The sequence below is a fragment of the Chinchilla lanigera genome, unplaced genomic scaffold, assembly GCF_000276665.1.
Source record: "Chinchilla lanigera isolate Chin_1 unplaced genomic scaffold, ChiLan1.0 scaffold00131, whole genome shotgun sequence".
Taxonomy (NCBI): domain Eukaryota; kingdom Metazoa; phylum Chordata; class Mammalia; order Rodentia; family Chinchillidae; genus Chinchilla; species Chinchilla lanigera.
Window position 1 is genome coordinate 317,087 of NW_004955532.1, and position 10,962 is coordinate 328,048.

General features: G+C 40.0%; 1 protein-coding gene across 1 annotated transcript in view; it reads right to left on the reverse strand.

Annotated features, from left to right (window-relative positions):
• Positions 1-3,550: 3,550 nt before the first annotated feature.
• The window catches only part of LOC102004318 (vomeronasal type-2 receptor 116-like), a 40,250-nt gene continuing 32,838 nt past the window's right edge, over positions 3,551-10,962 (reverse strand). Inside the window, 4 exon segments of the mRNA XM_013507576.1 lie at positions 3,551-4,361; positions 4,363-4,471; positions 7,679-7,802; positions 8,685-8,912. Of these exon segments, the coding sequence (XP_013363030.1) occupies positions 3,551-4,361; positions 4,363-4,471; positions 7,679-7,802; positions 8,685-8,912 (1,272 nt within the window).

Here is a 10,962-nt window from a genome sequence, read left to right on the forward strand (position 1 = left end):
TTATCCACTTCATTGCTTTGCAGCTTCTAATGGCTGCCTGCATTCCCTGGCTCTTGGCCTGCTCCTCCACCTGCAAACCCATCCAATCAACAAGTCCACCCTGTCATTCTGTTGTTATTCCTCCTATCACACTGCGCCACTTTCCTCCATATAATAAAGACAAATTTGAGTGTCCATTCAAATAATCCACAATAATCTCTCAGGTTCCTTATTTTTCCCACTTTTGCTAAAACCCCTTTTCCATGGGAAGTACCATATTCACAGGATTCAAACATTAGGGTGTAAACATCACTGTGTGTTTTGAGTACCATTCTGGTTACCCAAAAGCACAATTCCCTCAAGTAATATACTACATTTGGTTGTGGTTTCATACCACACAAAGTGAAGAGACTTGATAAAGGAAATACCTATGGCTTTATGTGATTTTTTTTTAGTTATTTCTGAAGCTATTTAGAGGGGGTTACAGGTTTGGGGGATTACTTTGTGAGACTGACTAGTGACAATAATTAATATGTGAACACTTGTTTTTCTTGAAAGATTTAATTCCATTTAGAAAATGTTTTTTGTTTTGGGGTTTTTTTTGGTACCAGGAATCAACTCAGGGCCTCATGCTTTCCAGGCAGGTGCTGTGCCACTGAGCTACATCCCCAGCCCTAAAAAACATTTTTAACATTTTCTTACCCAATAGCTAAAGAATTTTAGATATATATTTTAGTGCTAGTGGATTAACTTTAGTATATTATTAACACCCCAGTTTTATATCTTTTGCATTTATTATATAATTTTTATTCAATGCCCTCATTTGAATTTTTCTTCAAGATTACTACTAAGGAAATCAGGCAGGTTTTTGTTTTGGTACTGGGAATTGAACTCACAACCTTTTGCTTGCCAGGCAGGCCCTGGCCCACTACTAAGGAAATCAAAATGAATCTTTTTAAAATTAGAGTTATTGCCTGAAAATATTATTTTTACTAAAATGAAGACAGAGAAGCCAGTACTTTGGCAATATTTTATGGATATGTTCTTATTTTATGGATATGTGACAGAACAAAGGATTAAAGATACAAATATTCTGCAAAGGTGGAAGAAGGGTTCTTTAAAAAGCAACTTTATCCACCTAGATGAAAAATTACTATGTGTAAACTTTCTACAACCGGTATCCTGCTATCTCTTCTTGCAATTATATGGGTCTGAGTGTGGATTTCTCACATTTTTAGTGGCCTGTCATGATCAAACCTTTCTTTAGCATCTCTCTTTTTGAAATATACTTGTATCCCACATAGTATAACTCAGAAAACTTGCCTATGCTCCATTACTATTATCTCTCAGGTTTCTTATCCTTTGTATTGGAAACAAGGATAAAGAAAATTGTATTTGGCTAATTATACCCACTCTTTGCACACATACACTAAGAGTATTAGTTGATTTTTTGTTACTACAAATAAATAATTTTAAATGGGCACTTGGAGAGACAAGAGGTATATTCAGTGTTATGGTTTGTGTCTGGGCATCCCGTCAAATCCTCATGCAGTCGTGGGGCAGGCTTCTAGAGTTTATGATTGATTCATGGTCCAATGCTAGGATTATGGATATGAGTGCTACACCTACTGTGGGGCGGGTAGTTTGCATACAATGTAAGGGAAGGAAAGAGACTGCTTGCCGCTGCTCCTCCCTTTTGCTCTTGGTGCTTTTGCTATTTTTCCACCACCATGAACTGTTACCCTCTGCCATGTGCCACTCTGCCTTGGAGCCAGCTGAGTATGGACTGAAACCTCCACAAACACTGAGCTAAATAAACCTTTCCTTCCTTAATTTGGGGCATCATGTATTTTGTCTCAGCAATGACAGAAAAGTAACCAAGACATTCAGCTAATAATTTTAAAATCTGAAAGTCAATTTTCATTGTTCAGTTTCTGTTGAGAACTATCTGTAAATTCCACTTCTCCTTTTATCCATGTTCAATTATTTCTGTCTCTGTAGCATAAAGTCCAAGATTCTTAAGTGATACACATATCTGAACTCTCATACATTCATTCTCCGAAAAGTTGCAAAGGTTTTGCCTTCCTCGGTGCACAGGACAAAGTGAGACCAGCCATTGCTTGGTTTATCTTCCTACCTTAATATTCCTGGTTGTACCAGTTCATCAATGCCTCATCTCCATCTCCTCAATGGCAACTGTCTAACACACCCGTATTTATTCATCAGGTACTGATTAGAATTCTCTTATCAGAGGAATGGTTCTTTTCCCCTTAGCTGCAAAAGCTAATTTGGAGAGACTGAAAATGAACATCTATTCTCATATGGTATCCCACACTGTTTCAGAACTCAATAGCAGTCAAGTAGTCACCTGTGTAGTAGATTCTCAAAGCTAGAATCTAATATTACTAAGAAAACTTTTTAATTATAAAGGAAAAAACAACTTTTACCTGACATTTAAAAATGAGAGGCTGGATTTTGTCAATGACAGACCAGTTGGAGAAATTGAATATAATTTTAATGGTGTGAACCTTTCTGTAAACATGGGGATTCACAGAAATGATGTGAAAACACAATGGAATGAATAGACATGGAACTTATATAATCTTTAAACAAAGGGGAAGAAACCATGGGAAATGCCTGTAGGTAAGATCTGAAAAACTATGTGATTTGACTTCAAGACTCATATGCTTTATTAACAACGGTTGATGAGTGACCATATGTAAATAAGAGCCTAGGATTCCAGGAATATTGACAAAATTGAGGAAGTGAAGCTGTTGGATTGATTACAGTTGGTTATTTGCTCAGTTTCAATATAAATTAAATACTTGGTTGTTCATGATTAACATTTAGCCAAAGTTTGATTGGATGAAATTCTGATTTAGTCATAAAAATATACTCATAAGTAAGGCTGAATGCTAAGTTTATACTTCATTATGCCAAGACTCTTTGTAAGAGATCACTTCTGGGCAAATGAAGTTCAGTTCCAGAAAACAATATTATTCCTCAGAAAATAGAAATTAACTCAGTGAAACATATCAAGTGGTCCAGAAACAATTAATTGTATTAAAGGGCAACATTTCCATTTGATGAAAAATTAGGGATGAATTCATAAATTCTTTTTTTAATTCATAAACTCTTAAGAAGCATTTCATAACCATAGCTTAATAAAGGAATGGTACAGCGTTGGGTATTTTAAAGTAAAATAAGTAAGAAGTCAAGAGGAAAACAAATAAAGGATTATACAAAAAAAGAAAGATTACACCAAAATTAAGCAAAAGCAAAATTATTTGTAATTTCAATGCAGAACATAAATAATATTCAATTTTGACAAGTTGCTGGGTGTATGTGGTTCTTACTATAATATTATAGAGAACAGAGCAAGAGTCACTTGTCCATTTAAAAATTCTCCACAGTGAATGTAATCTTTATGTACTGAAAACATGTACTAATAAATTTTTTTAAAAGACCTTAGACATAAAAACTAAAAAAGCTCCATATTACACCTAAAGTTTTTAGAAAAGTGTTGAATTGTAATTAAGCCTTCTAAGCTAGGAAATTCATGAGTTAAAATTTAAGAAATATTATTGTTGCTATGCCTTGTTTTATCCCTGAAACCTTGAAGAGAGTTCCTATCTGGTCTTTAAAAAATGACATAGCACTTGGGAGCAAAGATACAGCCTAAAAGTCCAGCGCTGGATGCTAAGATGGAGAAGATCTCCACAGCTACCATGACCTATCCTTTGGTACTGTGGTACACGGGGAGGAAGGTGACCCAGACACTGCAGAACACCAGCATGCTGAAGGTCAGGAACTTGGCTTCATTGAATGTGTCAGGCAGGTTCCTGGCCAGGAAAGCCACCGTGAAACTGGCCATGGCCAGAGAGCATAGGTATCCTAGTACGGAGTAGAAAGCCGTGACTGATCCTTTGTTACATACAATGATGATGTGGCCATATTCAGAGGATGCATCCATGCTGATGAAGAGAGGAGAAGTACCCAGCCAGATTCCACAGAGAATCAGTTGCAGCACTGTGCAGATGGGAATGACGAGGTTAGGTGCCCCTGATACCAGCAACTGCCTAATTCTTCTTCCGGGAGTAGTGACCTTGAAGGCCAGAACCACAGTTATTGTTTTAGCCAAAACAGTGGAAACAGCCACAGTGAACACAACTGCAAATGTGGTCTGCTGGAGGACGCAGGTAACCAAGCTGGGACGGCCAATGAAGAGCAAGGAGCAGAGAAAACAGAAGGTGAGGGAGATGAGCAGGATGTAGCTGAGAGCCCGGTTATTGGCTTTGACTACTGGAGTGTTTTGGTGCTTCACAAAGATGCCAAGAACAAACGAAGTGAGGGCAGAAAAGCAAACAGCTATGCATGCGAGTCATCCCCAAGGAGTCTTCGTAGGCCAGGAAGGTCACAGCTTTCTGAAGGCAGAAGTTTCGCTCTGTGTTAGCATACTGATGGTCTGGACATTTCACACAGTGATCCATATCTAGTGAGCAATACAGGCTCCCATTAGCTCAAGTTGAGTATTGCCTTTTTCTACAGCCCCCTTCTCTACACAAGCTTTTTCTTTTTTGCCTTTTCGAGGCAGGGTCTCGCTATGCAGTTCAGGCTGGGCTTGAGCTCACTTTGTAGCCCAGGCTGGTCTCAAACACACAACAGATCCTGCTGCCTCAGCCTCCCAAGTGCTGGGATTACAGGCGCGTGCCACCACACCCAGCTTACACCAGCTTTTTATTTTTTTTTTTTATTTTAAAGATAAAAGGAGGGAAACATTAACAGACATACAACATTTTACAACATATCACAAGCACAATACAGACAATACAGAGTTACAAACAAAGTGGTAGGGAATTAACAATGGTGGTTGTATTACATATTGATATCTTCAAAGTGGCTCTCATGAAAACAGATATAGACATGCAATACTGGTCAACCAAAGACTCATTGACAGTTTCTTTCAGCATACAAATAGAAGACAGAAGAACAACCATGTTATCTATCCTGTATATACATACATACAGAATTTCTCCTTCTTTCCCTTCTCTTTTCCCACATCCCAGAAGCCCTTTACTCTTCAGCGGTTTCCTATCATTTCACAGTGTCTATCATACCTCCGAGTTTAAATTAACTCTTTCAAGTTTTACACTAGTGACACAATGCAGTGCTTGCACATGTATGTTTGATTTATTTCACTTATGAGTATGGTCTCTAGTTGTGACCATTTAAATATAAAGGCCTCGAGTTTATCTTTCTTTACAGCTGAGTAATATTCCATTATATAAAAGTACCATAATTTTCTTATCCAATCCTCGGTGGATGGACATTTGGGTTGCTTCCACATTTTAGCAATTACAAATTGTGCTGCTATGAACATAGGTGCACATATATCACTGTGATATGATGTTTTTAGATCTTCTGGGAAAATACCCAGCAGGGGGATAGCTTACACCAGCTTTTTATACTACTTCACCTAAATTTTTCTTTGCTTCTTTATTCACCTCAAAATCCAGGCTCTATAAAGAATGAAACACATCCATCCTGCCTGTGTCAGCATTCAGTCATCGCGATCAAACACCCAAGAAGAACAATTTAAAGGAGGAAAAACTTATTTTCTGTCATGATTTAGGAGGTTTCAGTCCATGAGTGCCTCCCTCCAAGTCAGAAAGTTCACGGTGGAATAGCATTTTGGTAGAGCTCTACTGAACCCTCGGCAGCCAAAAAACTGAAAGTAAAAAACCTGGCAAAGGCAAGCCCTCAAGGATGCTCTTTACTCAATTAGCAGTCATGTAAGAAGCCTATTCAGTGAAAGAACTCAGCAATGGACCAATGAACTTGATGAAATTAAGGCCCCATGATTCAACCCCTCTCTCTGCATCCCTGAGAACTCTCCTGCCCTGGGGAATCAAGACTTCAATGCATGATTGTTTTTGAGGGATAATTTATGTTCAAAACCTAAAGCTGCCATATGCTCTCTGGCAGCAGAGACAAAGCTATTGTTTCTTCTCCCGGTTGAATCACACATTTTTCTATAAAGAATGGCATTATAATTTCTCTTTTTGCTAAACTTGTTTATTTAAGATGTTGACTTGATTTGGCCATGATGTTACCTTTTACAAGATACATCTTTTTTTAATTTTAAAGAAAAATAAAACAAGAAAAATGATACAGAAGGAAAGTGAATATATTGAGGAGATTAAGGGCAATGGACTTTTACTGTAATGGATCTTTACATTTTAGACATTCATAATATTTTTCAATCACACCTTATATGTGGATGCTGTGGTGGATCGACACCTGGTGATCAACTTGTAACCCCCAGCAGAACTGAACCAGCGTGGTGCTGGGTGTGGGAGGCCCACCTGGGGATTGTCGCTGGCTGCGTAAGAGGCAGAACTGGAGAAGTGGAGAGGCCATTGGGAGTTGGTAGAAGCTGTTGGGTGCTTTTAGAAGCTGTAAGGAGCTGTTGGTTGTCTTGGAGGAGCTCGTCACTCTGGCTGTCCTGATGAACTTGGCTGTTCTCATTGCCCGAGGAGCTCAGAATCTTGTTGTTGCTGAGAATGGCTTTGGTTCACTATGGGGGAGCTCTGGTCCTCACTTTGAGCATCGCTTCCTGGCTCCGGAGGGGAAGATGGTGCACTGCTCAGTCTCGTGGAGAAGCTTGTCATGTTGGCTTCCCTGATGGGAACTCAGCTGCCCTCATCATTGGATGAGCTCGGGACCTCACTGATGCTGAGGATGGCTGTGGTACTTTTCGAGGAAACTCTGGTTCTTACTTTGAGGGTCACTTCCTGGCTCCAGTGCAGATCCCTCAGCCTGCTGGCACAGTTCCTTCCATCAAGGACCGGGGAAGCCCAGGTATTTTTGCAAGAGGAACAGAGCATGCCAGCAGCTGTTGCAGAACAACATTGCTTTTAGGGGGAAGAATCCCCTGGGCGGGGTTAGACTGGAAGGAGCAAGAATTCCTGCAAGTTCTTTCTTACAGAATCTAGCACCTCGCTCACACAGGCTATGCAGGTCTAGTCTGTCCCTAACCTGGCATCTGCTCAGTGAGCTGATTCAGAGAAGGAGTCCATCTGATCACTCTTGCATGCCTCTGTCTGGTAATCTGAGCAGCTGCTTTGAAGATAACAATATGTAACACAACAACCATAGTTCATTTCCTGTCATTTTTTTTGAATTCTGTATCATTTCTATTGTTTTTGTGTTGTTTTGTTTTTGTTTTTGTGATTTAGTTTTTGTTCTTTTCTCTTTAAAATAAATAAATAAAAATAGAGAAGGAGTTTGGGGAATTTTCCAGCAAATTCTCATGCGGGCCTAATCTGAAGCCCTCTTGTGAAGGGTTCTATTTTCTAAGCTTGTACTTCTCCGAGATTCATAAACCAACTTATGTTAATATTTTTGGAGTACTGTGGCCATTCTTTTCACTGCCTCTGAGGGAGCCAGCTTGGCCTCTTGTCGTTTGGGAAACGTCTCTGACGCACATCCTTGTGAGTGCTGCTCTGTGGGAAAAGCAGGCTGTGGAGGTGAGCAAAGGGTGCTTCCCTTTAAAATCAAGAGTTTGGGAAATCTCACCTGTGAGTCTGTGGCAGCAGACACTACATGTAATTTTACAATTTCACCATGACAGCATTTGTTTTGATGGAATGGAGACTATCACAGAGTTGGGGGATTTACCCATAAAGCATAAAATTACCTGTCCTGTTAGAAATCTCATTATCTGGGCAGGGTATACAATCAAAACAGCACGCAGCCATTCCTTCTTGAGGCGTTTTCCTAAAGCCAGGACCACAACTTTCGCTGCACACAGAGTGGGGAATCTGAGGAAAAGCAGATACGTGTTGATAACTGCTCCCACTTTTCCCCAAATACCAATAAGCCCCGTGCTTCAGAGAGTTGAATTGGTAACAAACAAAATTTCTATTTCTATACATCCAATTAGTTTGTTGGATGTGGACATAGCTTTGATATGGAATATCCCCCCATAGTCTGTGTGTTTAAGGCTGGGTCCCCAGAGGGACCAAGGGGCGTTCGTGGTCCCTATGAACCTCCTGGGAAATATCAGAAATTATAAGATGTGGGACTTGGTCAGAGGAAGTTAGGCAATTTTAATGCAGACCATTGAAGCGAATCTTGGAAAGCAGGTTTCATGCTTTCCCTCCCTCTTCTCTGGGTGCCAGGAGTTTGTTGGCTTCCTCTGCCACACATTCCAATCATCGTGCCCAACCACAGACATGGACTGTAACTTCTAAATGTAACTTCTAGACTGTAACTTCTAAATTCTGAGCCTCCTCATACATTGTTATTGCAAGTATTTTGTCGAACAAAGAGGTGACTCATGTACAGCATGTTTATACATTATGACCTAATATGTGTTAACACTTAGAAACATATTGGTGGGGCTGGGGATTTAGCTCAGTGGCACAGCGCCTGCCTGGCAAGCACAAAGGTTGTGAATTCAATTCCTGGTACCGGAAGAAAACACACACACAAAACAAACAAACAAACAAAATAGAAACATATTGGTAAATAAGCATGTGCCTTTCCCATTCACCAGAAACAGTTCATAGGGGAATCCTCAAATTGGTAGTAGTTAAAAGTATACTGGTGACACATGAATAATGAATGAAGAGACATAAAATCCAAAATAAATTTTTGTTATTTACATGCAGTTCAAAGCATTGTGATTAGATCCAACCTACCTGTCTAATTCCTATACCCCACTCTATCATGTCCTCAGATAAAGACAATTGTTGACTACATGGAACATATGGGGAAAATGTTCCTACTTTCACCTTAAGTCCAAGGCCTTCTGGAAAATTCCAGTAGTTCAAAATGTCATACTCTACATTCAGTTTCTTTCTCTCATCCAAACTCACTTGTTCTCCAGCAGGATTTTTGAATTGAATATTCCTCAAAATGGGGTGCAACTAAAAGAGATTCATGAAAAAAGTCATGACACAATTCCCGGTGTTAAGACAGACAACTTGAAATGGGGGGAGGAAGCCCACATCATCTTTAATTTTTGCTTTAATGTAGGGGACGGCAACACTTAGCATATCATTTGAAGATAGAATAATTCTAGTCTTAGTGCAAGCCTCAAAATGTGTCTTGAGAAACATCCCAGAGGGGTTGTAAAGAGTTAACTTTGCAGTCCTGACTTAGCCTTGGAATGCTTCTCCAAAGGCAAAGAACATCAGGGCCTAGATAACCACCTATGGCCCTGCCTGGGTTGTTTCATCCCTTCCCTGGCCCTAGATAAACATTGTAACCATAAAGGAAATGTATGGTTATCTAAAGGGGGACATATAGAACAGAGTACAGAAAGTATATATCATTGTGGTTGGGCTCATGACTGGAGCCTGACCCGGTCACGTGGCACAAGGAAAACAGCTTGTGGCCAGGGCTACAACATTCCAATCTGTTATCATGGAAACCAAAAGTATATATAAGGTGGGAACAAAGGCAGGCCCGCTCCCTCTTCACTGACTTGCAAGTCAGGGATGAAGGGTGGCTAGCCTCAAATTAATAAAGCTCTGTTTGTTCTCTTTTTTTTTTTAATTTTAAAAATAAAAGGAGGAAATCATTAACAGACAGACAACCTTTTACAAAATAGCAAAAGAACAGTACAGACAATACAGAGTTACAAACAAAGTGGTAAGAAATTAACAATGCTTGTTGTATTACATATTGATATCTTCAAAGTGGTTTCTCATGAAAACGGATAGAGACATGCAATATTGATCAATCAAGGACTCATTGACAGATTCTTTCAAAGTTGTTTGTTCTCAATAGAGTCCTTCAGTTTCTTGTGGAATACAACCCGATTTTTGCCGTTAGTTTTTTTTTTTTTTTGGTACCAGGACTCGAACTCAAGACGTTGCACTTGCCAATTTGCCATTCATTACATTATAACACAACTTTAGCATGAGCATAAGCAAAATGGAACAAGTGAAATGTTGTGGAGAACTAAAGTATCATAATGTTTGTAAAATCTCATTTTGTATCAAGGAAAGCATCCAAAGAGCATGTCTAAGTAATAACTGGATGTAGGAATCAATTTCAAATGCTCATTAAAATTTAGCCACATCTATATAGTTTCTGAAGAGACCTAGCTTATCAGTCTGCAAAATGAGGCTATAAGTATATAAAGTTGAATTAAGTGAGATTCTTTGCATCAAGAATTCATTGAATTACCAAGAATCATTTATTCACTGAGGGAACAAGTTTACCTCTTCATGTTATTTAAGAAAATCAGTAGGAAAGAAGACCCCAAAAACTCCATCCAAAGACTCCTACAATTAATAAGCAAATTCAGTAATATATCTGGATATAAATTCAACACTCAAAAATCAATAGCATTCCTGTACACACACAACTCATTGACAGAGAAATTAGGGAAACCACACCCTTCAAAATAGCATCAAAAAAATGAAATATTTAGGAATCAATCTAACAAAAGAAGTAAAAGATCTATACAGTGAAAATTACACTACTGTGAAAAAAGAGATCAAAGAGGATTTCAAAATATGGAAAGGGTTGCTAGGCGCAGGGAGGTCCAGGGGTCAGGCGGGGCGAGCAGGGCCTCGGAGCCAGGCGAACAGGCTGCCCCAGCCCCCCACACCTTGCGCCCAGACAGCGAGTTCTCCGGAGCAGCAGGGCTCCAGGGTCCGAGTTTGCGCTGGACCCATACCACCATGATTCCCACCTGAAACGCACGCACAGAGCCAGGTACTTCCCATCTAATCCCTGAGGGCAGAACGGGTGAACAAAGACCCCGCGGACATTACACACTGAGTTGCTGTGGCGGCAGAGAGGAGATCCAGACTGAACAGCCCAGGGACTTCTCCAGCTGGGGGCGGGGCCAGCAGGCTCTCTGAGCCAGGCAAGCAGACTCACTGAGCCCCACGCACCCTGTACCAAGACAGCAAGTACTCCAAGAGCTGCAGTGCCAGCGGATTCGAGTCTGTGCTTTGCCTT